The sequence below is a fragment of the Aptenodytes patagonicus genome, chromosome 4 (assembly GCF_965638725.1).
Source record: "Aptenodytes patagonicus chromosome 4, bAptPat1.pri.cur, whole genome shotgun sequence".
NCBI lineage: Eukaryota > Metazoa > Chordata > Aves > Sphenisciformes > Spheniscidae > Aptenodytes > Aptenodytes patagonicus.
The window spans coordinates 29,287,572-29,314,488 of record NC_134952.1 but is presented as its reverse complement, the minus strand read 5'-3'; the positions used below and the strand labels follow the sequence as shown (position 1 = coordinate 29,314,488).

Here is a 26,917-nt window from a genome sequence, read left to right as displayed (position 1 = left end):
CCCTGAGTTAAAATTTGTAATTCACAGGAATCTTTATTTTAACACTATGTAAAGTAATAAAGAAGAAACAGACGCAAGGCTCAGGCTGCTAACACTAACAGATGGTAACAGGAATAATTCAAGGTTTATTACATTTCAGCTGCTTTTGTCTTTAAGGACCAGTTTCCTTGTATGTAGGGTATGAATAGAAACTTAGAAAATATGCAGAATTTTGAGAGAAAATAGGAGGCAGAAATAAAAATCTGCCAGTTCCTCTTTTGTGTACTTTCCTCTTTCTTTTTTTCCTGGCTTCCTTTGTTCTGTTTTCTTATCCTTCCTTTTCCCTCAGTCTTCTCATCTCTTGTAACTTTTCAGCTTCCCTTGTCCCTTTCATACCCTGTTTCAAGACGTTCTACCTTGTCCCTTCACTCTCTGCTGCAGCGTGGCTCTTGCCTGAGGAGCAGCAGCCTGGTGGAGTGCCTGCCGTCAGGATGAACTCTCACTTTGGGGGAGAGCAACTGGTTGCATTGAAACTCACTGCTGTCTCCATTGCCTGGAGCTATGGTGGTTTAAGGCAGTTTTGGCAAAAAAGAAATAAAGGTGCATGATTAATTTGCATCCATTCCCATTCCTGAGGCTATCGGGGATGAATTTGCCCCAGGACTTTTTATATTTACATTGAAGTGCTTATCTTAATTATGACAACCTGAAATGAAGCTCTTGCAGCTGAGGATCTGTGAATAGCAAGCCTCTTCTTCCCATCCATCCCCCCTCCACTCCCCAAGTCTTGATCCTTCACTCCAAGGATTTGAAGTGATTTGAAGTGAGTAATGCACACCAACAAGGGGAATCTACAGACTGTTGTAACAGCATTCAACAATATCTTGCGGTCAATTTGTTTGTTCTCAGCTCTGTCTTCTTTGCTCATTTCTGATGGGAGGATGGATCCAGAAGTATGTAGAAATAATATGATAGAATATGGGACTTTTTTTTTAATTAAAACTTAAAATGCAAGGCAAGCCCGAAGATTCCGTGTCCTGTAGTTTACTATATGCAAATTGTAAAGTCATTCCCATGTGTCAAATAATATGTCAGATGTAAACAACTGATAGCAATAGGGTGAGGTTACAGGAGGACCATGCTTCCAACCATTTGGGGCAGGGGGGGTGCAGGTTAAGATTTGCCAAGTGACTTTGTTGCCTATAGTAGTGTTCCTTCAGAGTATATCAGTACAATTGAAATTAGCCTTGGTTCTCTGCTGTTGGGATACCTGATTGTCAATCATATTTTTGTAACACCAGTGTTTTTCATGCAATTGTAATTAAGATTTTCTGTTGTCATTATAGTACAGGCCAAATTTCACAGTACAGGCCAAATTTCACAGTTAGTCCCTGCAGCACTGTTTTACCCCCTGAAGAGTAGCTCTCTTGTCACTTTTCCATTTCATCTCAGTCTGTGCCAGGTAACCATTTGGAGAGAATAATCTTTTTTTCTGGAGAGTCTCCCACAGGCAACATGCAGTCACTAGTCTTCTGAACTGTACTTGTGGTTTCTGTATATTTCAGCCAGACCCATACTTTATCCTTGTCGAATACTAAGAACCGTGCAGACTCAGCACCTCTTGTTGTCCACTGACTTAAAATTAGTTTGTAAGATGTTTGGAGTAGAAATCAACTCAGCTTGTGTATGGATGCTGCATATGGGATTACAGAAGCCTCTATCACACAAATAAACATCTCTCAGGACGTGCAGGGGAAGTGTGCTTTTGAACTTTCAGAGTGACACGTAGTAATAGTCAGCCTTTATTTATTTGCTTAAAAAGCAGAGACGATCCTGGAAAGAAGATTTTTTTGGGTAGGAAAGGCTTTACTAAGTCCTGTATTCTAATAAGCACATATCTAGTGTTCGGCTGAAGAAGGAAATTCAAGTTTCCTTAAAGATGAGAGTGCAGGAACATGCCTCCCCCATGCTCCAGAAGTTTTCTGAAAGTACTGTATCACCTCATATCTGCTTTGGGTGCAGCTACATCCCTTTGAAAATACACTGCTCCCCATGCAGCCGCTCACGGAACACTCTTGCCTTTGCCTGGTGGCTGGTAGAGCATCTGCTGTCATGGGTGAGCACTGCTGATTTCTCCCAATAGAGGGCAGCGATTATACTGTTGGCCTCAATACAATTAAAAGTAAAATCTGCCTATGCCACATATTTGTCAAAAGGTAGCTACGTTCCTAAAGGAACATAGAAACTATTAACTCTCCATATTAAATGATGATTAAATGATGATTAAATATCGAAATCATAATATAACAGCAGGATCACTCATATAACAGGCAGCTATATTATTTTTAGGAGTGGGAAATTCTGGGGTGAGTCAAGTTGCAGCTAGTTGTATTCAAATATTTCTTTTCCAGCCAGCAACTGGCTTTAAGGCAGAGAATTCCTCGTGTTGACTGTCTTGAATGCAGATGGTAGTTGGCAACTGCTGTAAGAAATTCCCTGCAAGTGTGTGCTATCCCTCTCAGTGAATATCGTTCCATTTTGAGCCTAACTGAAAACTGAAGATAGAAAACTCAGCAATTATTTTTCCCTGCAGTACAATATTTAATATTCTGATTTCATGGCTGTCTGACTACAGTGATTAGGAAGAACATTTTCTTATAGTATTTACAGTACCACAACAATGTATCAGGAGCATCGTGTATCAGCAGAAGGAACTATTATGTTAAAATACGTGCCACTTAAAAACACACCCAATTAAAAAGTAGGATGCTGTTGAGTGTTACGTTTGGTGTAGTCAATAATTGCTTTGTAAGCTTTTTCTTGCCTTTGGCTTTGAAAAGCTATTCAGGATCAAGTAAACAGCCTTGAACTAGAAAGGCTTTAATAGGAATGATCTGCAACAAGAGAGAGAACACCTCTGCAACAAAGGCATTTTATGTTTAGAACTGTACTACCGTGTTAAGTCCAAGACAGTGTGGTTATTTTTGCTGGTGGAGAAATGGGAAATACCTGTGTAGTTGCTGATGGTTGTATCAGTCCTTCAACTGAAACAAACTGCGCAGTGGTACAAACTCTCGTCCAATAACCTCTGTGTTAAGTGGGGTAGAGACCCCCAGTATTTACAACAGGACACTGGTTAGGAGAAGTAAATAAGGACAGAAACTTTTTCAAAATGTCCCATAATTTTGCATAGAGAGTTTGGAGAAGTACTATAAATTAAAATGTTTGCTTGTTTTTTCTTTTTATATCAGATAGTATTACTGAAGTCTTCACAAACATCTATGTGACCAGTTTTGGACCTGTTTCAGATACTGATATGGTGAGTTTCTGAATCTTTTGCATATATGGTAAATGGTGTAAGATATATACTATTAACTTCCTTTAAACTTGTATTCTGCTTTTACTTATTATGGACAAATTGGGAGTCATTTCACTGAAGTCAGGAAGTGCCAAATCCCAGTAGTTCTAAAGATGGAAATTGATTTATAGACCTTACATGATAAGTACACTTGTATTAGCTGTTTAGTTTGGACCAGTGAATCTCCTGATTGTCCCCACTGACTGGTTCATATTCTGGAGCAGTCTTGAGATGGGTGAACTGGATTCCTCTTGGATGAAACTAGAGTGAAAGGTGCACTGTAGGAGCACACTTAATGTTGGCAACAGTCTGAGGGACCTGACTGCAGTCAGTCTAAACTAAACTTCTTGAAAGACCTAGCTTGGAAGTTGGGTCATCGGCACCATTGTGGTGTTCTACAGATCTGTCCTTCATAATTTGCGCTATTTAGTAACCATTTAAAGGAAGTCAGTAACATTAAAAAGAAAGAAGCTGTCAGAATATCGCTCTGGATTACAGTTTTTCATGAAAACAGCAGTGGAACAAACTCTGAGGCAAGGGGTCCTTTGCAGGCTCACTGCAAATCATACACAGATTAGGCAGAATGAGTTGCACCAGGGAAAAAGATCTTCATGGATATAACATCTCTGAAAGGAAAGAAGGGAAGGAAAATCTGAAAGTTAACTTTATCTGCCCTTGCCATTCCTGCAAGAGATAATTTCCTGCATGAGATTTTTTTTGAAGTGTTTTGAACATTCATGATTATGTATGAGACATACAGAATACTACCTATGTGTATCTATAGGTATTAAAAAATGAATATTTTTAGAAACAGGCAATATTTACCTTTTCTATGAAAACTTTCAGGTTATGCATCATACAAAACAGGAATCATCTTGATGTTACAAGCTAGGCTGCAACGAAACTAAATATTTCATGGTACGGTGTACATTTTAAAAGTTATTTGCTCACTGACTAACAGGTAGTCATATCTTTGGAGAATATGTTCTGGGTTTTTTGTTTGTTTTTTGTGTATGATAGTTTCAGTTTCCAAGCTTTGTTTTGATTGTGATGAACACGTTACTGAGGCTTCACATGAAAAGTCATTTCATAGGAAAAATAGACATTTATTTTCTTTTTGTCACTGTATATGTTACTGATTCTCTTGAGGGTTTTTTTCCTAATGATGTTAAGTTTCTGAAACGATTCTTACTTTATTTCTAATTATAAAAAACAAGTATCCACAGCTATATACTAAGGTGATATGAACATCTTGACCTTGTTAGTCTAGTATCTCATGACTTCACAGTGTTTACACTTACAGTATTCTTGTGAAATGGGGACATAATATTAACCCAATTTTAAAGATGTGGTCCTGAGGCACAAGGAGACTTATTCAAGGCTGTGCAAGTCATCTGTGCTTAAATGGGAATTTAATGAAAAGCTCCCTGAGCCTCATCCCTAGCTCCTGAAATACTTTTGACATCAATGTGTAAATGCGTGGAGAACTCTGGGTTTCCATTTGCACAGACAGATATGATGGCACAGTAAGGGGTCGGGTCATTTGATGCTACAGCTCTAACAGCTCTGTGCAGAGGTGTTAATCGAAACAGAGTACAGTGCATCAGAACGGCAGCTGTTACTGTAATGGGTAGGTCTATTTGCAGATAAGTAGATAGGTAAGTAAGAGCAGTTTAATACTTACTACTACAAGCTTCAGGGTTAATTTAGCTTGTTCAGTTGATAATTATAAAATCGTTTTGAAACGTATGAGCAGTCAATTAGAAAATTTCAACATGTGAGTTTTGAAATAATAGCTTCCAAACTATCACATATTCTGTCAAACATGAAGGTGACATTAGAGTTTTTACCATGAGCACTCTTTCATTTAGGTTTTGCATTACTGAATTGATAATGTAAACTACTATACAGAGGATTTACTGATATTTTCTTCTGTAAATGTTGGAAGCTCCAGAATATTCTCATTTTGTAAGCTTCCTCCTTAAAAGGCTTCATTGGAAGAATAAATTTGACTCTTGCCCATGTCCTTCTAAATCTCCAGAGGATCCCAAACTGAATCTCAGATCTTTTCAGGCAGGTTGGGTCCCAGCCCCTGAGGTCCTCTGCTTTCACAGTGTGAGTGGTGAGGCCCTCAGTCACATCAGGTTTTCAGGATGGACACTACTGTTGCCCAAAAGTCTCAGAGTCAATTGCTGCCAGTAGGATTCCTTCTCCTGGGATTTTTCATAGCAACAAAAGTCAGCAGGCGTATGACTGCACCCCTTTGCATTATCTATTTGCCAGTTTGTTTTTTTTTTCCCTTTGGTTAGCATCTTGTGAAGAATAACAGTGCTTAGGAGAAAAGCCTGTTGAAAATGGGAAGGGGACTCACTGCCATGGGAGATGATTAATATGTGTTTATAGTATGGAAGAGGGAGGTGGCACACTGAAAACGATGGGTGGATAGGAGCTAAGGACACAGTTGTCGCATAGCAGTGTTGATTCACAAAGTTGATAAAATGTCATTCTCACCTTTGTTGTTGTTGAATCGATAGCAATTTGTGAGGCTTCTGTTTTCATTACTAAGTATAGTAGTTCCCATTAATGATAATATAGTATTGTGTGCAATCTGTGACTCAGTAGGATTGCTAGAATGTAGGTTTTTGTTCATATTCCCTGTATTTTTCCAATATCACAGTTTTTCCAAAAAATAATTAAGTCCAGGGGAATTTGATCTTTGACTGATTTTAGGCTAGCTGAAGTTGTCATTGATAAATTTAGGAGGTAAAAGCTGAGGCTGAGATTTTTCTCCAAATGTGTTAAGAGTCAAAAACTTTTGATCCTTGCTGTGGATTAACATTTTGACTAAGTTAAAAAGATGCCACTCTCTCTTCTGCCCAAAATAGTCAGCTACCAAATCTGTTGACTCTTGGGCAGAACTCTGTTGCAAACTGCGCTTCAAATGAACTGTTGTGACTAAAATATTGGTGTATCTGTGTTAGCTGTGTCATAAAAATGCTATTGCATGTCAACCACAGTATTTAATGTCAAAGGAAATGCCAATATACAACAGGAATTTTCAACTTTGTTTTGCAAACTAATGAGAATCAAGGAAGGCAAACCAAAACATGGGATTAAACAGATTTTACTTTCACTGTTCTGTCTTTTTGAGCTGTTATTTCTCTGAAATGTTTAAGTTCAGTGTTGTAATGCTATGCCTTACAGGCTTCCAACCAGATCAGTGACACAAGTTTATTATGACATTAGCCTGAGAGAAGAAAAGCTGCATTGTTTAGAAAAACAAACAAACCAAAAATTGAACAGAACAGTTGAAAAACAAAGCATATGTGAATTTTCTAAAAAATTTTAAGGCTGAATTATGATTAAAGAGGCTAATTAAAACATTTGTAATTAAATTTTGTAATTAAACATTTGTAACTAAATATTTAATATTTGAAAATTCTGAGGTGAAGGATAATTTTGGTTGGATTATGATTTGTAGGATAACAAAATGGAAATAATTTCATGTAAACATTAAACCTGATTATTTCTCTGTTTTTTCAAAATGAATTATTTGAAGTCTGGTAGATGGATGTATCTTTAAATATGCTGCTAACCCTGATTTTAGCACTGCAAGCAAGGTACTTTTACAGCTTTTTCTCAGACTTAATTTCTTTCCAGGCTCTCCTGATGCTTTGGCTTCTAAAATTTCTCAGATAGCCATAAGTGCTGCTCTCCTTGATAGAAAAAAAATATATATAAATAATAAATGAGAAACATATTTACTCCTCAAGCAATGGTTATTATATGTAAGACAGAGCATATAGGCACTGAGAACAGTCTTTCCTGCTTTCCTGCAACACGCAGTTAGTAGCTGGTGGCAGGACCTGAATTGGTTTTGCTTGAATATTAAAACTAACAAGATTTCTGAAAGTTTTGTGTTTCAACTTTCAACCTTAGCTTTTCATTGTCTTTGGGGAGTTTTGTTTACTGTGGTTACATCTTTGTTTTCCCCTATTTGTTTGTACACAACAATTTGTCCTAGTTTCTTGGTGATAGACCTCTATTTTTTCACTCTAGAGTCAAGAAACATGAACATTTCTCTGTAGAGATGGTCATACCCAGCTAGTTCATCGCTACCCACACATCCATCTTGTCAGTTTTCAATTAAACTTTCAATAAGCGTTTCTGATTTTTCAAATATAGCTGGAGCAGAAATTTCAATGAAGGCCGAAGGTCAAATCCAGAAATGACTGAAAGGATTGTTACATCATCTCTCACTAGAACTGAGGATGGTTCTTTAGAGAGAGTGGCTGAACTGGGAACCGCGTTTTTTTGTGTCCGTTTTTCACATTTCCTCATTCCATTTTGTATTTCAGATTTTGTTTTTTTCTATGAAACTTACTTTTTAGCTGTTTCAAAGTTTAATTATTAGCTGTGGTTCGTTACCTGGAGAGAAGCTTTACAGGGGTTGTATGATATGTAAGTCAGGCCAGAATAAGGGAATGCACCAAGATGATTTTTTCACAAAGATTAAAAAAAGCACTGCAATTACTTTACTGTAGCTTTTATTTTAACTCAGTAACAGAATACTAAAGAGTAAAAGGCAAACAGAAATGATAAATACACTTGGCTTTCTTGGGTGTTGGGGAGCATCTAGGTTGTCTTTTTATTATTGGTATGTTTCTGAAAAGTCAATCCCTCTTATTACAGGCTCAGGTCATTGTCTTTGCAAGTTAAATCCATAGGCTGAAATTCTGAGGAGAATATCTCACATGATCTCTTGCCGAATTTCTGTCCTTTTATTGTGTTGGGAAGGCTTGTTCCCCTGTGCAGCATGCTGCCAAGTGGATCAGTATTGGAGATTGATTTGTCAGAGGCTGTGTCCAAGCCCTTCACTGACATTAGCTCTCAGTGTACCTCTTGTTTGGATTCCTGTCCCTGGCACCAGGCATCCGTTGTGTTTCAGGGTCGTTCTTTCTCCATGTCTGAATAAAACAGGGTAATGAGAAGTGTTTGTATTTTCAGTGACAGCAGTGTGAATAATATCCTGTAGTCTCTTTTATAAGTAATCCCTATTTGTATCTTGCATATTCCTCTCTTATCCCTCCTCAGTGCTTATTTTAGACTCGGAGTTCATTCTACATCAGGTCTATGGAAAGAAAGAGAGAGAAAATCGTTCAGAGAAGGTCCTTTTCATAAATGGATATGAATAGGAAGACATTCTCTTCCCTAGACACTGTCATTCGAACTGGTTAAACACATTTTTTCCAGATTTTTTTCAAATACTTCATGTTTAGATTAAATGCTTAGACAAAAATGACTGAAGTTGGCAGACGAAGCAGAAATAAAAGGCTTGAAATGAGTTCTTCAAATAGAGGAAAATCATGCTACAATTCCCTAGAAATATACCACATATTCTTTACAGTATTAAAGGTCGTATATATCTTGCAGACATTACTTATCTATTTAAAAATGAATACATGTTCCTTTGAAATGCAGTGATGGAATAGTGTTTAAGTTTTTAACGGGGCTGTTAAGGGTTTTGATAAAAAATAACCAACAGTGCAGTTTCAAACCACAACCCTCCTTCATAAGGGAGTTTATTCAGAATATTTTCAAGAATTCTATTCACCGGTGTATAAGATTGGCACCTCTCAAAGACCAGAAAGGAATTTCTGGCCGTCTGCTGTTTCCTTCTGTGTTCTGTGTTTTGTACACATTAGGATGTAAGTTTTGGAAAAGAACAAACGGACTCAGTTTATACATCAGTGCAGTGAGATTTGATGTTACATACACAGCTAGTGGGGTACTCAGTGTTTGTGATCGGAGCATTGAGGGGTTTTTGGGGAGAGGAGAATTGCACCCTGAACTCTTTCAGTCGTGATATTGTTAGACAACTATTTTTTTTTTAAGAGAAGAGATAAGTAGAAAGTGAGATGGAGATGGTAAAAACATTGATTGTCCAATCTGGTAGACAGGCCTAGGTAAAGCCAAGCCATACAACAGTGTGCTTCAAGAACTATGGGGTTTTGCAGACTGTTGTAGTGTGTTAGCCCTTGCGTATGCTGTTTGCACATGCATAAATCTATCCCACAGAGAATGAAATGACCAAGACAACAAACTAACGATTTGATCCTCCCACTGTGAAGCTGATTTCAGCATTCACTCAAAAGCTAGATGCTTTTGTGAGGAATGCTTAGTGAGGAAGTTTGGTAAATTAATTTGCAGAAGTTCCATCATAAACTTACACTCATCAAACCCACAAATACCAGATTATAGCAAAAATGCATCTACTGGGCAGATCATTTTGCTTTGAATAACTGCATTTTTTTGAGTCTCCTGTCTAAAACTCCTTCTTGGTTTTCTTGGAAGTGGTTTTGATACTTAGTTGCATACCAACCATGTTAGTATTCAACAGTACTAGTTGCATACTGATATTGTTAATGCTTTTAAGCTAAACTGAAAGAAAAATTGCACGTTGCCTTAAGGTAGATATGACACCAAGAATGAGCTTTCTAAGAACTAAAATTAAGAAATTATACTAATGTAAAAATAAATATTAATATGAAGCACCTGTATTAGCTACGTGAGATTTAGGTTAATGAATCTTATGTGTTTATCTTGTCAGTGTATCAACCACAGTATTTCTGACTATCTTTAAAGAATCAATAAAAAGATATATGTGCCATTTTCCCTTTCCTTATTTTTAATTTTTTTGTATTTGCCTTTTCAAAGCTTTATATTTTACAGTATTTAAAATTTGCTTTCATGGTTATATATGTGTGTCAGTTAATGGCTTTAACAGTGGTCAAGAAAAAGCCAAACTTTCTTTGGAGAACTGACTGAGAAAAAGTCTTTGCAAGTAGGGAATGAGGAACTCTGGCCTGAACTATTCACTGAACAAAATACTGTGTTCGAGAGGGTGATTAATAAAATATTCAGTCTGCTCCACGACAATACTGCTTGCTAATGGACACTCACAATTTTTGAGATGTTTGGAACACTTCCATCTTTACTCCAGATGGAAAGACTGCCAAAATCTGCCAACCATTAGCTGAGAGGGTGAGAGTATGTTTTTTGTTGTTTGAACTTTTCCCATACAAATCTGGCCTTAGCAAAAAAGAAGACTGCCATGTAGTGAGGAGGGATTGCTTATACTCAGGTCAGTTAAAGCTTCTCCCAGAGATACTAATGTCTTTTTTTTACTGCGCATGCTGTTATGTACAACAACTGCATATTAAAAGAAGAATGAAATTCCTTTGCCATTTTATTCTTCTGACCATTGAACTGGCAGAGGCTCAATTGCTTCTTAACACTGTAGTAAGAATCTCATCATCTGTACCTAAAATTTTATGTAAGCTGGTATAATATCTATTTGACAGATTATGTTTAATTGTACTGTGTTAGAATCCAGTTGTGAAAGCACCATTTCAGACACAAATCAGTAGGAAGCATTCACTTATCTAGAAATGATCACAGGAGTCCTTTGTAGTCCTGGAAGTATGCTCTTGTGATTTTGTGGAGATACTGCACTATATACTGGAGAGTGGTTTGGTAATGTCCAGAGAGAGCACAGGGTTTTTTTATATAGGAGAATCTGCAGATTGTATGAAACGAGTATCAGGTATTAATCTGAGTCTTTTTTTCTAGAGTCCAGATTTGCATTTCTAACAGAAGGTTAGTCATGCTTGGAAAGTAAACATTACATAGTGTTTACCACAAAGTGGTACATACATGGGATAGGAAATAGTTACAAAATCTTTATGTAGCATCTTTTGATAAATACTGGGGTTTTATCACATTGATTATATTCAAAATACTTTAACAGTTTCCTGTTTTTTCATTTGTTTTGTATGGCAATTATCATAGGGATATTCATGATCATAAGTAGAACAGATTTGGCTCAGGAGGGAACATGGGATCAGTGAATATAGCACTTGGATGCAAAAGGCATGGATTGTATTTTGCTTTTCATAATCGCTCTGTAAATGGACCGGGACAAGTTAATTTCATCTCTGTGCCTTGGTTTCCTTTCATACAAAATTGAGATCCCAATACTTCCTTTGAAAAATGCACTGAGGTCTATAGAAAGATAAGTTATTTAAGAATTATGTGAGATTTTATTGCTATTGTGGTAAATGGAAGGAGAAGGTGTTAATGATCATTCATACCAAACCTTGGTTTATTCCCTGTTTCTATCTTCTAAATGGGATGTTCTGCCAATAAAGATTTCCAGCATGGATTGGATGGAGAGATTAGAATTACTTGTGAATCAGTCAGAGATTTATCAGTGGGATCTTTCAAGGCTGCAGCTCAGATTCTCTCCTGCTTATTCCACTTCCTAAGCAGTTGCCATGCATCAGATATGGTTTTTTGAAATGTTGCTGTTTTGATTTAGTGGCATTTCATGTCTGCTTTTTTTCCATTTTATATCTCTTGTAATTCTTTTTATATATGTTGGAAGACAGTGAAGAAGCAGGACCTTTGAAATTCTTTATTGATGGAAACATTACAAAAACTTAAGATTTATATTCTAATCATTTATGTGCAGGGATATTTGTCAAAGGAACCTGTAGGACTTATCACTCACTTCTGTTGAATTTCAGTGGGATTTCAAAGTCTTACTCCCTCAGGCTCTTCTTTCCACTTCTTTATACCGCAAACATCAATCTTATACATACCAATGATTTATTGGCAAAGCCCCTCAGACAGAAACCACAAGGAGGCTTTTAGGGCAATTGTTTTCCTTGAATTACGTGGTATTTCTAGCCAGATTTAATATATTCCTCCTGCTTCAAGCACGCTGTTCCTGCTGCTCCTGGTCCTCCATGATTTTATGCATTTTGTGACTTTCCCTGGTCTACAACTGAACTGATAGATAACTTGGAATTTGTAAATTGGATTTTAAGTCACACAATATTTAGCAAATAACACAACATATAAATCAGCAAATAAAACAGGACTATTAAATGTGATATATCATAGAGAAATGGGAAAATTACTTGTCGTGAGGCAGTGTCTCTGGCAGTGATGAGAGACAGTAAAAGATCAGGTATAATGTCAAAGAAATACATGTTTTACAAGTGCATAATTTTGTATTTCACAGATATATTTCTAAAATATTACTAGATATAATAGCAACTGGCATTAAAGAAACCCAAGCAAATTAATTTTCAGTGTACTGCAGTGTTAGTTTTATTTAATATTTGTTTGAATAACCGTAATTTTAATTAGAAAAATGACAAAATTGTATTGTAGTAATGTAAGACCTTTTGATATAGCTAAAAATTGCGCTTGTGGTTTTTGTCAGGTTAGTTTATAAGTATCCCATTACATAATTTTGAAAAGATCTCCCCAAGCACCTGTCACAGTTCCTAATGACAACTGTTTTCTCTCCTGCCCCTGCCATGCTCCTTCAGGTAACAGAATTCTCTTTCCTTTATTCCACATGCTCGTCTTAGTCTCTGCCCCTGACTTGGAAAAGGTCCTTACAGCTCCTTAGCTCACAGACCAAAGGAGCTGAAAAGGGCTGCCGCTTCTCGCTGTCTACTCAGCACTCCTTTTGTACCACTGTATGATTGACTGAAAAAAACTTAAGCCTTGTTAATCAGCACACAAGGGAGCCAGCAGAAAGTGATGGGGGCTGATAAGTTCCTTGAAATCACTTTTATATTGAAATCACTTGAATATTTTATATTGGTTGAATTTTATCGTTCGAAGATAATTTACTCAAAAATGGTTTACATAAACTGTAGCATTTGCAGAGTAATTGCAATAGTACAGACTGTTGTAACGTACTAATATTTTGAAATCATGGGTCCATTTTGCACCTGTACAACAAAACTGAAATTGCACCAAGGTAGCATTTGCCAATACACAGAATACAGTTTGCTTCTGACAAAGTTTTTAAGCTCTTCAATTTCCAATTTATATGCTGTGCTGACAGTAGCAAACCACTAAATCCATTTACAGATCCAATTTGAAGTTAGTTGATGAATTTACATTATCAATGTTTAATCAGTATCTTTTTTGTTTGTTTGTTTAAAACAGCAACAAAACCCAGCAGATGGGATACCCAGCGCTGGGTGACACAGGCATCTGGTCTAGGTCATCAGTCTGTTTTCACTTGCATCCTTTTCTCCAGACTGTACTTCCTTCCCAAGATTATCCATCAGAGTAAAGTTCAGCAGTGTGTGTCACCTGTTAATCATGAGCTATTGTTCCCTACCTATGTACTTGTGTTAATAAAATCCATACCACTACAGAGCCTTACTTTCCCCTGTGGAATAATATTCCTTATATCAGTCTGCCGGGATTTATTGTGCCCTTTATGGGTAGCCTTGTTTCCTTCCTTCCAGTTTCAGCCATTCTCCATGCTCTTGGAATGCTGGGTTACTCTCCTTCAGGTGCATCTGCTGCAGGAACTGTTTAATATCCTGTGTATTTTTTTCTTACTTGTTAATGTAAAATAGCTGTGTTTATTGAAATTACCGTTGTCACACATACTATGTGTATCAGGTTGTCGTGGTTTAACCTCAGTCAGCAACTAAGCACCACGCAGCCGCTCGCTCACTCCCCCCACCCCCGCCCCCGGTGGGATGGGGGAGAGAATTGGAAAAGCACAAGTGAGAAAAACTCGTGGGTTGAGATAAAAACAGTTTAATAATTGAAATAAAATGATAATAATAATAATATGATAATAATAATAATAATACACAAAGCAAGTCATGCACAGTACAATTGCTCACCACCCGCTGACCGATGCGCAGCCGGTCCCCGAGCAGCGGCCCCCCCGGCCAGCTTTCCCCAGTTTATGTACTGAGCATGACGTCACATGGTATGGAATGTCCCTTTGGCCAGTTTGGCTGTGCCCCCTCCCAGCTTCTTGTGCACCTCCAGCCTTCTCAGTCGGTAGAGCATGGAAAACTAAAAAGTCCTTGGCTAGTGTAAGCATTACCTAGCAACAACTAAAACATCGGTGCGTTATCAACTGTGTTCTCATCCTAAATCCAAAACACAGCACTGTACCAGCTACTAGGAAGGAAATTAACTCTGTCCCTGCCGAAACCAGGACAATATCCACCCCTTATTCTATACCATCTGCGTCATGCTCAAGTCTCACATTTTCCAGTACATTTTCATTAATCACCACCCCCTTTTTTTCTGTATATCTATATATACACACACAGAGATATCATTCCCTTAGTCTGTGGGCCATCCCTCTAAAACGTTCGGTGAGTTCATTTAGTCCATGACTTCGGGCTCCATCTGTCGTAATAATCTTTCAGGGCAGGAAAAAATGGAGATGGTATGTGGTGTTGGATTGTTTCATGTTGAAGTCAGTTCTGGTACCATCATCACTGTGCTTTGCTTGGTTTCACTGAAGTTATTCTTCATTAGCCTGGGTGATTCTTATTGTAATAACATTAGTATGGCATATAATATTATTAGTATGATTAGTATATCTGTGTATTATTAGTATAACTATTATAACTATAATTAGTACTTAACATCACATGATTCAGATCATTGGCTATTCTCACCCAAAATCAAATCCCCTTGAGGTACACATCGGACTTCCCCATCCTTCCGCATTATCCACCAAGTGCGCCCAGGTCCTTGAGCAAAAGCAATCCCACGGATGGGTCTGCCTCTGCCTGAGGCAGGAATAACCCAGACTGTCTTCCCCAGCATATTTTTTATGTGCACTACAGGGACTTTATTCCCATCTACAGTAAGTAAAAGTTCTGACTAGGCAGGGCCAGCTCGATTGGCAGATCCCCTCGTGTTGACTAACCAGGTGGCCTTTGCTAAATGCGTATCCCAATGTTTGAATGTCCCGCCACCCATTGCTCTCAGCACGTGTTACCTCCTCCTCTGGCGATATTCCAAAATCTTTGCCCTCTGGCCAATCCATGATCACTTCCAGGATTCCTGGGCGACTGGGGTTTCCTATTCGAGCCTGTTGTGTGATCAGTGCAACCCACTTACTCCATGTAGCATCAGTTGCATGATGTGTACAGGGGACCCTCCCTCTGAACATCCAGCCTAGCACCGGCAGTCGGGGTGCCAGGAGGAGCTGTGCTTCAGTGCCGATCACTTCTGAAGCAGCTCGAACCCCTTCATCTGCTGCTAATATCTCTTTTTCAGTTGGAGTATAGCAGACCTCGGATCCTCTGTATCCTCGACTCCAAAACCCTAGGGGTCGACCTCGAGTCTCCCCTGGTGCTTTCTGCAAGAGGCTCCAGGTAGGGCCATTCTCCCCGGCTGCAGTGTAGAGCACATTTTTTACATCTTGTCCCACCCGGACTGGCCCCAGGGCTACTGCATGAACTATCTCCTCTTTAATTTGTTCAAAAGCTTGTCGTTGCTCAGGGCCCCGTTTGAAATCATTCTTCTTCCGGATCACTTGATAGAGAGGGTTTACAATCAGACTGTAATTTGGAATATGCATTCTCCAAAAACCCATGACACCTAAGAAAGCTTGTGTTTCCTTTTTGCTAGTTGGTGGAGACATGGCTGTTATTTTGTTGATCACATCCATTGGGATCTGGCGATGTCCATCTTGCCATTTTATTTCTAAAAACTGGATCTCCTGTGCAGGTCCCTTGACCTTACTTTGTTTTATGGCAAACCCGGCCTTCAGCAGGATTTGGACTATTTCCTTCCCTTTTTCAAAAACTTCTCCTGCTGTGTTGCCCCACACGATGATATCATCAATGTATTGCAGGTGTTCCGGAGCCTCATCCTGTTCCAGCGCAGTCTGGATCAGTCCATGGCAAATGGTGGGGCTGTGTTTCCACCCCTGGGGCAGTCGGTTCCAGGTGTACTGGAGGCCCCTCCAAGTGAAAGCAAACTGTGGCCTGCACTCTGCTGCCAAAGGGATTGAGAAAAATGCATTAGCAATATCAACTGTGGCATACCACTTGGCTGCCTTTGACTCCAGTTCATATTGAAGTTCTAGCATGTCCAGCACAGCAGCACTCAGCGGTGGCATGACTTCATTCAGGCCACGATAGTCTACTGTTAGTCTCCACTCTCCATTAGACTTCCGCACTGGCCATATGGGACTGTTAAAGGGTGAGCGAGTCTTGCTGATCGCTCCTTGGCTCTCCAGTCGACGAATCAGCTCATGAATGGGAATCAGGGAGTCTCGGTTGGTGCGATATTGCCGCCGGTGTACCATTGTGGTAGCGATTGGCACTTGTTGGTGTTCGACCTTCAGCAACCCCACAACAGAGGGGTCCTCCGAGAGACCAGGCAAAGTGGACAGCTGTTTAATTTCCTCTGTCTCCAAGGCAGCTATACCAAAAGCCCACCAGTACCCTTTTGGGTCCTTGAAATACCCTGTCCTGAGGTAGTCTATGCCAAGGATGCACGGAGCCTCTGGGCCAGTCACAATGGGGTGCTTCTGCCACCCATTCCCAGTTAGACTCACTTCGGCTTCCAATACAGTTAGCTTTTGGGATTCCCCCGTCACCCCAGAAATGCGGATGGGTTCTGCCCCTTTATAGCTTGATGGCATTAGGGTACACGGTGCACCGGTGTCTACCAGAGCCTTATACTTCTGTGGGTCTGATGTGCCAGGCCACCGAATCCACACAGTCCAGTAAACCCGGTTGTCCCTTTCCTCCACCTGGCTGGAGGCAGGGCCCCTCTAATCCTCATCACAGTACTCATTTCTCATTTCTTGTACGTACGGGTCAGAAGTTTCTTCATTAAGATCAAGAGTAAGATCAGCCCTTCTCCTCTGTCTGGGGAACTGCCCGCTGGAAACTGGAGCAGCAATTCTCCTGGAAGAACCTCTTTCTGTGATTGTTTTCCCTTACAATTCACGTACCCGTGCCCCTAGGGCGGCAGTAGGTTTCCCATCCCACTTCCTCATGTCCTCTCCGTGGTCACGCAGGTAAAACCATAGGGTGCCCCATGGTGTGTACCCTTTATATTCTCTCTCTTGAGCAAAAGAACGCTGACTCCTAATAGCCGAGATACTGGTCCGTACAGGTGAGGAGTAGGACCCATTCTCTCTGAGTTGCTGGATCTCCCGGGACAGTTTTTCGGACAGTTTCTCCACAGCCGAGACGAGGGAGGAAGAGAGACTTTCCTCATATTGCCGGAGTTGACTAGCCAATTCATCCACTGTTTGTTCCTCTCCATCTTTCCAGGTCATCACTGCCAATGAATTGGCGTATGACGATGGTGAGCTCCTTATAAACTTCCGCCACATGGGTCGTGTGCACTTGACTTCGTCTGGATCTTTGGATAGTTGTTTATTGTTCAGGTCATCATAAATCACCTCCAGCACAGCTAATTCTCTCAGAAACTGGGTACCCTTCTCCATGGTGGTCCACTTGCTTGGGCGACATATGACATCTTCCTTAAAGGGATACCTTTCCTTCACGCTTGACAAGAGTCGCCTCCAAAGGCTGAGGACTCGTGTCCCGTTTCCAATCGCTTTGTCAATGCCCCCTTCCCTAGAAAGGGATCCCAGCTGCTTGGCTTCCCTACCCTCTAATTCCAGGCTACTGGCCCCATTATCCCAGCATCGGAGCAGCCAGGTGACAATATGCTCACCTGGACGGCGGCTGAAATCTTTTCGTATATCTCGCAGCTCACTCAGGGATAGAGATCGGGTGGTCACTGCCTCGTTTACGAGTTCTTCCTCTTCTTCCTCCCCGATCAGCGGCCGGCTCTCCTCCTCCTGTTCTCGTAATAGCCCTACTCCAGGGTAGTCTGCCTCGTACACTTCTTCCTCCAGCCCCCTTTTAGAAGAAGCTTCTTCCTCCCTTACTAAACGAGCCGACTTCCGCTTCCAAGATTTCTTCTTGTGTACAGGGGCGACTGATACCGGCACAGGCTGGTTCTTTGGTTCAGCCACAGGGCCTGTCACCGGGGTCTGAGTGGCCGCAGTGCCTGTCACCGGAGTCTGAGTGGCTGCAGGGCCTGTTGCCGGCGTCTGAGTGGTCACAAGGCTTGTTGCTGGGGTCGGAGTGGCTGCACGGCCTGTCGCTGGGGTCGGAGTGGCTGCAGGGCGTGTTGCCCGGGTCTGAGTGGCCGCAGTGCGTGTCGTTTTACTGTCAGAGCCAGAGACCTTCTCTTCCCTTTGAGGGTACTGAATGGTGTTGAACACCATTCGGTAGGCATGGGCCAGGCCCCAGCACGTTGCAATGAGCTGCATCTCTCTGGAGTTGCCAGGGTGACAGCATACTTTTTCCAAATATTCTACTAACTTTTCAGGATTCTGCACTTGCTCAGGGGTGAAGTTCCAAAACACTGGGGGTGCCCATTGGCCTAGGTACTTGCCCATCTTGTCCCACACACCCTGCCACTCATAACTATTCAGCCTTGGGGCAGATCTCTGGATGATATTCTTAAATTGCTTACCAACTTTAGACAAAACCGAAACAATATTCCCAAGGCTGTTCAAAATACTGAAAAGTTACTGTAATGAAGGAGGAAACATCATAGAAGAAGGTAGTGACACTGCCATTCTGTATTTCCTCCGTAAAAAAACTCTCAGAAAAGTCACTGTAATTGCTAGTTGTCTCCACGAAATGGAGACAACTCCATTTCCTTCCTACAACGATTTCCAACAATTTCCTTCCTTCTAGGAAATTAACTCTGTCCCTGCCGAAACCAGGACACAAGTACAGAAATCTAAATATTGGAAGGGTTCGATATACAAACAACAGCTAGCAATCATGAAGGAGAATGTCATACCCTTAATAAATGGACTTCCTGTTTATTATTCTCAGTATTATACAATTTTGTGTGATGGTTGTTCTCCCTTGACAATTTTACCAAGGGAATTTTTGTAACTGGAGCTTTTCTGTTTTGGCCCTCAAAAAGCAGATTCATGTTTCAATGTGTCAAAAAAAGCATATCTTTATTCCATTACAGGAATACACAATAGATGTTTTCTTCCGTCAGAGATGGAAGGATGAGAGATTAAAGTTTAAGGGCCCAATGAACATTCTTCGATTGAACAACTTAATGGCCAGCAAAATCTGGACCCCAGATACATTTTTTCACAATGGGAAGAAGTCAGTGGCTCATAACATGACAATGCCAAACAAGCTTCTACGAATCCAAGATGATGGGACTCTCTTGTACACCATGAGGTGAGTCTCTTCATCTGTTCTTTACTCAAGCTATTTCTCGATGTGATTTTTCCAGATAACCATTAAATAAGGTTCCAGGAGGACTCTCCTTTGTTTCATTTCTGTCCCAGCAGAAAGCAAGCTATGAAATTGTATGTTTTTGTTTCCAGTTCTGTTACAAGTCTGTTGGCCAGTTATGAGTTAGATCAGTTTTCCTACATGTTCCTCAGTCTTCATACCTCTATAAATAATGTATTAAAAGATACCGACCACCTGCATAAAGTGCTTTGAGATCTTCAGATGGGAATCACTGTGTAAGAATTATTAAGAATGCTCAAAATTTACCAACTCCATCTTAGAATGATTAAAATAGTATACGACTTTTGTCTGTTAGTGCACCCATTGTACTGACCATGTGAGCCTTTAAGCAAATTTATTATTAAGATCAGTGGCAATAAAAACTAGAGTAAGAAGAAAGGGTTAATAAGGCTTCAAATTCTTTCCAGCAAGAACTACAGGGAAAATATGTCTTACTCTGTAATAACTGTTTCTTTATATCTAATGACAATATTTTACTTAGAGTTTTAATTTTTACATCCTGTGCATGATTAGCAGCTAAGATAGACATTTAGCTGGTAAAATGTGTTAAATTTGCTTAGAAAATAATTTATGAAAAATTATAAATATCATGTATGCATAGGCATAAGCAGCATTTTTATAAGACTGATTTCTTCTTCGATTACTCTTTTTGCAGTAATGTTACCTATATGAGTTTTTTGGAAATTTTTTATCCAAATTTCCAGAGACCCCTGACTTAGTTTCTTTCTTTTTCTTTGAGAGTATTTAATAAATTGAATTTGTTGTGAATGTAGACTTAAAATCCCCAGCCTAAGTAAGATATAAAATGTGAGCTGTAAAGCAAACATGTAATGTGCAGTTTTTTCCATGCAGCCATACCAGCATCCCTTAAACCTGATTTACTATACAACACCCAAACCTTTGTAGTATTGAGTGTTGACGGGTAGACTGCTAATGATGTTGAATGAGGTGGTGGTTGGAGAGGTTCAGAAAAGTTTGCTGGAAATAAATTGAGACCCCCATTTATAGTATTTCTGCTGGGGCTCAAATCAATATTTGAACTTGTATCTGTATAAACTGACTGAAATTCTCTCCCTCCAGAAGGTGTTATAATCATATGCTATACATTATAGGAAATACTGTTTGAAACCATTATGAAGACTTTTTTTTTTAAAAACATAAGATGGGTCATGTCAGCTAGAATTAAGTAAGCGTTTTCATGACTTGTAAGTAAGTTGCTCCTGAGGGTATGAGATTAATGTGTAAACTGTTTTCATTGTCTAGTTTTTAAACAGCCATTTTTATCTGTGTCTATTCAAAATGATAGTGTGATTAATATCAGAGGCTCATGCAGTTCTTTCCTTTGCCTTCAGCTGTTTGCTGACTCTTCTCTCTCTCTGCCCCTTCACTTCAGAATAACTTTCCTGGGGAGTGGGGGAATAGAAATATGGAATATTTTTGGGTGGAAAGTTGGGAGAACATAGTGGGGAATACAATGACTATGAACCACTGGGAGTACAGGAGGATGTAGCTGATGTTTGAGGCTGGATGAAGAGGAATGAAGACGTCCAGAAAAAAATCTCTACCCAGAGGAGACTTACAGGATAGGAAGGAGAAACAGAGCTTTTTATTTATTTATTTATTTTAATTAAAAATAATGGGAAAGAAAAGTCTGTCAAAAACTTTCTTCAAACTGTTTTAAATTATTTTTTACCGTATCAATCCCCATATTTGATACTGGGACATTGCTGGGATTTTTTCACAAAATGAGCAAAAGCAAATGCATTGTTAACATACTGTCATTCTTAGCATAAATAAAAATAATAATCACAAGTAACATGGAGAATGAGTAGCAGCAATCTTTTGAAAGAATACAAATGGTTTTTTTTCTACATCTTCCATTCAAATTGTAAAAAAAAAAATAAATTCAGAAAACTATGGAGCACAGTCCTTTGGCAAATTAACTGTATTTTATGTGCTTTTGTAATGAGCCTTTGAGAGCCATATAATCACACATGTACCTCAGAATATTATGAGAAGAAAATGACTGTTCTTAACAACCTGCAGTTACATAATTTATATTTTCATTTAAATGGCCTTTCCTCATAGTTTTGAGGTCAGCTCTTTCAGGTTTTTGATGTGATAAGTCAATGCCTTCCAAAGGAACACATAAAAGGGAAGAAGCAAGAGCTGATTTAAATTTTAGTTAGTTTAATACAACATTTGAGTTTCATCTCCTAAATCAGCATGAATTCTGTTCATTTCTGTGGAATTGATTTTCTTGTCCTGCTAACTGACTTAAATGCATAGCGGTCTTTTGCCTTTTAGGCTTACAGTCCAAGCTGAATGTCCAATGCACTTGGAGGACTTCCCTATGGATGCTCACTCATGCCCACTGAAATTTGGCAGCTGTAAGTATGTAACGAGGAGTACGGCCTTTGGTTAGTGAGTATCTAACATTGTTCAGCATCACTTTGTTTCAGTAAGTTGTTACATGAGACGTTTAAAACACAAGATGGTACTTTTTGAAAAATTTGTAACGTGACACATCAAAATCTCTTTTCTCTATTCAGTGTTGTGTTTTCTAATGTATTTTAAAGCTTTCTTGACTCCAGTTAAGAATAGACACTATGCACCTAATTCAGAACTGCACTGATCTACTTTTATTCCAGCACGTAAACCATACCGATGAATGCAGGCCTGGGTGCGCGTAGCCTGTGTAGTATTAATGAAGAGCAGATTAAAGACTTCAAAGAATGTTTGTTTTGATTTATTGAAACATTAATTTTCGCTTTATTGTTAATGATATTTGTTTTTACATTCTTAGTCAATGAAGGCAACAACAAATGGCTTCTTGTGATAAAAAATTTCACTCATTAGCGCATCTGCATGTTATAGACAGGTGGACTTCGATCTCGCTAGTATTATTTTAACAGCAGCATAACTCCATTTACCTGTATTACAGCCTTTATTATTCTTTGTGAATTAGGATCACATTTTATATATAATTTATATATCCTGGATATAAAACCACCAAAAGGTTTTCTTTTTTTCTTTGGCTGTAGCCTATGTTCTCTGCTGGGCCCAGGAAAGGGAATGTTTTTTTGAGGAAACCGGTTAATACCTTTAAATTCTGGCTGATTTTACATTAATTGCAGCCACCACAAGTTACAAAACAGGTGATATGCTGCCACTAAGGACATCATTAACCAGATGAACATTGTCAGAGCACTGTGCCCACTCTCTATAACCCTGACATATCCCTTTTCCTTCGAGTTTGGAGCAAATTAAACCAAGTCGGTGTTTCCGACAATGTTTCCACACTAAAGGGAAATCTTAGCTATGGAGATAAAAGATCATTAGAATTAATAATATTTGTATCATGCAGCCTTTTTTGCCCCCTAAATATTATAGATATAATACATAATACAGCTTAACTAAGTAACACCAGAGATGTTAGCCAAAATTGGCTACTGACTAACAATATTTACATATATGTGCACAGCAAGGTATGTTTGATTTATAAGATGTGGGAGGAAAAAAGACTCACAGGTAGCCTCAAAACAACTTAAAAAAACCCCGTAATAATGACACTGATACTCAGGCCAAGAGGCTACTTTACAGTACAACTCTTTACAGTACAACTTCATTTCCATTCCTAAGTTGGAAACCCTTTTGACTAGGTATATTAGACTTTGTGTGAACAGTTTCTTTTTCTTCTTTTTTTTTTCTCTGGATTGTTTGGTTGGGTTTTTTTGCTTACTAATTTCTTCTTTGTTCTCTGCCCGTGGTTTCTGGTTTTCTAGTAAACAGGAGAATTCAAACTGTGAGCAATGTGATTTTAGAAAAGCTGTCTTTCATTTCCCCCGTAGTCACCTGTGCGCCAGCCTGTTGGCACATCCAGGGGACTCTTATTTCTGTTCATTTTGAATGGCTTCACACTCATTTTATTTCTTTACCTAGAACTCACTTCTAGACTACTGTGCATTTTTCAGCTTTTATTCTGGGATAGAATTTGAATGATGAATAGTGGTGAAAATAAGCAGGAATCCTGAGGATTTTGTTTTAGCTGAAGCAAGTCTGCCAGTGGTATATATTTGTCACAGCTCTTCATATGCTGCTAATCTTACATTGCTAGGAGGATCATCGGCCTGTATGAATGTCTCAGGGCTTTTTTTATACATAAGAGAAAGCCAAACTGAATGTATTGGAGAAGCTGTAGCTTAATAGATTGCCTTTCTTTATCCTCATCAAAAAGTCTAGCCAACAGTGGGGAGGATGGGGACGAATCAGCAATTGGCAATACTGCTGGTTTGCATTAAAGCAGAGGTCGTCTTGTGGGAAGCTGGAAAGATAGAAGGGAAGTGTTAAAAATCTCTACATGCTACCCACCTGGTAGATTTTGTTAGTCATGCAGTTTGTGGCTAGTTGCATGAAGAAGCTTCTTTCTGGGCCTCCACAGATTTCTCAAGTGGAAATGTTTGCAGCCCAGAAGAAATGTTGCTTTTCTTTTTCACTTCACTACAGTTATGGTATAAGACTTAAAATGTACTTGTCTCAGTCAATCAAAATGAACACACAATTTCTTCCATCAGTGGTTTACCCTTTTCCTTTCATACTCCATTTGTTAGTAGGCTATTAGGCTGGAAAAACTTGCAGGACATACATACTCAATTTTTTTCTTACTTACTGGAGAGGCATTAATGCTATTTAAAATACAGTGTTGATTTGCTTTCATTCTAGTTTATTTTGACAGACCCTAGGCTAAATGTATGTTTGATCATGAATGCACTGAGGGAGCAGCCTGCTTAATGTCAGTGTGTTCCACAAAAAGATACCAAGGACTAAAATTTAAGAGGGTATGCAGGGCAAGGCACAGAACCACTACAAGTTTGTTCAGGGCTTTGTCACTGAACCTGGCTTCCAATATTTAGGTATGAATTTCAGCTAATAATAAAATGCTTGTGATACACTCCCAAAGTGGAGAGTGGGGACAATGGAAAGTCAGAACAATGTAGGAATGAATTTTCAAAAATGTTGTGTGTCTTAAATCTTGCAAATTGTTATTCTTTTCATCTGGCTTACCACGATTTTTAGGATACATATAATATCTAATCTCTGACAAGTTTTTTAACAGTGTAGAAGAGATGTTGTTTGTAATTTAATAGCAATAAATTGTGGTTAATAAGATCACAAATGAGTGCCCTGTTCCCATGCTGCAATAGTCATTTACCCTACAGTAAAGCTATTTTAAATGGCCAATGGTATCTTTTACCATATCATTTTAAGTTTTTGGGGTGTGTTTTTTTTTGAAAAATAAGTAGCTCTTCTAATTCTGTGAATTTTGATGGAAGCCGTTTGATTTAAATTGCTGACAAAATATTTTATCTTATTTCCCACAGATGCATACACCACTTCAGAAGTGACATACATTTGGACTTATAATGCTTCAGATTCAGTGCAGGTGGCACCAGATGGTTCAAGATTGAATCAGTATGATCTTTTAGGCCAAACAATTGGGAAAGAGACAGTTAAATCAAGTACAGGTTAGTAAAAGATATTTGGAAGAAAAAGGCACTCACTCGGCTATGAAGAACATAGGCATTGCTGGTGGTGTTAGAAGGCTACTGAAAAAAACTGTTGCAAAATGTGAGATATTAGGCATAGCCTATTAATACATGGTACAAGTAACACATAGCAGCACTTTACTGATTCTTTCAAGTTAATAAGTAACTGGTGATAGCAGAGATGAACTTGTCCCCAGTGGCTGTTTTTTAATGCTATCTGGAGCTCAGTCTTGAATCCTAATGTTTGTAACCCAAGACCGGGATAATTGTTTAATTTCATATGGTAAATGACACTTTTTGTCTACTAAATGGTGAAGCATGCAGGTTTCAACCATTTTTTCCTTCCATCATGTTTTTGGCATTAAACGCTGGATTATTCTACCAGACTCTAGACTGTTCCTACATGTGCCAGGCTGTGATGGACCCCCATGATTGCCTTCTGACTGTAGATTAAGTTCGCAGGATGCCTTTGTGTGAATGCAGAGAGTTGCTTATGTGCAGAAGCCTGCAGGACTGAAGTTCTTGTCAGGGCATACAAGAATTCCTGTAAGTTCCTGGACACTGATCTTTCCTGGAGCTCAGCTGTAGCTGTACTCAAAAACTTTCTTATATTCTGTAGGATGCTTTCTACTACAAAATACATTGTGTGCAATTTAACCCTAGCACATTTGGTTCTCATAAATGTACCAAACTTTCTTTTACCAAAGAAATGGACTTTCTTAAGATGATAACTCTTTATTTCATTGTATTTTGTTTGTTTTTGGCACCTAGGCGAATATACAGTAATGACGGCTCATTTTCACTTGAAGAGAAAAATTGGTTATTTTGTCATTCAGACTTACCTCCCCTGTATCATGACCGTCATTCTCTCTCAAGTGTCATTCTGGCTGAACAGAGAATCGGTACCTGCCAGGACAGTCTTTGGTGAGTATGCTGAGTAGCATTAGCTTTGTTTGCAACAGCAGAAGCTGTTAGGAAGCATTTCTGAAGTTTGCTTGGTAAAGGCCTTTTTCATTCAAGTTATTGTGTTTGTAGAATGTGGTACTATTTCCTGTCCAAACAGCTTTCAACTGCAGCTTACAGATATCCTGAGAATCCCAAAGTTTTTGGAAATTAGCACATATGAGAGAACTGTCCATATATCCTTGACTCTGTTAAGAGGAAAAAGTTTTCACAGAATGGAAAAAGATGATAATGTTTCTATTTAAAAAGTAAATGTAGATTATTTTCTGAAATATCTTACCTTGATATTATCCAAATATTTTGGTACTTGGTAGATAAGCACATTTCTAAATATATTTTTAAATTAAGCAAATTAATTTTGAATTTGTTGAATTATTTGAATGTGTTAAACTTTGCAAGCTGTAGTTCTTTAAAAGAAACACTATTCTGGGGGTCTGGGCAAAGCTTGCTCACTAATTCAAATTGGAGTGTACTATAAGGCAGCGAACAGCTTCAGCAGCGCAAAATAATGGTCTTTCTCTTACAATAAGGTTTTGCTCTCTTCTTTATTAAAACAAAGTAACAGATGTCTTTCTTATTTGCCTTAAAGTTCTTTTAATTTGTTTGCTTTTAAAGAAAAAGAGACTAGCACAACAAAAAGAAAGTAATGTCTGCGTGGAATCAGCCATCAGAAATGCTGCATAAAATCGTATGATTAGTCATCAGTAAACACCATGCACTCTTCAAAAAATAGGCCAAACTCAAATGCATATTAAGTATGATGCACAACAAAGCATTTACTGTCTCTCCTGGTAGAAAAAATGCCACACAAAGCATCGTGAAAATTGCAGGTTTGAATATGAGCCTTACTGAAGTCAGATGAAATGGGTCAGTGGTTTTAGTGGAACCAG

General features: G+C 38.9%; 1 protein-coding gene across 2 annotated transcripts in view; it reads left to right on the top strand.

The window, feature by feature from the left end:
- The window catches only part of GABRA2 (gamma-aminobutyric acid type A receptor subunit alpha2), a 70,305-nt gene that overhangs the window by 24,977 nt on the left and 18,411 nt on the right, over window positions 1-26,917 (top strand). For both annotated transcript variants that reach the window (XM_076336196.1, XM_076336195.1), the window contains exons 4-8: window positions 3,231-3,298; window positions 19,220-19,440; window positions 21,826-21,908; window positions 24,900-25,043; window positions 25,836-25,988. In XM_076336196.1, coding sequence (XP_076192311.1) covers window positions 3,231-3,298; window positions 19,220-19,440; window positions 21,826-21,908; window positions 24,900-25,043; window positions 25,836-25,988 — 669 coding nt within the window. The remainder of the gene's footprint in view (window positions 1-3,230; window positions 3,299-19,219; window positions 19,441-21,825; window positions 21,909-24,899; window positions 25,044-25,835; window positions 25,989-26,917) is intronic.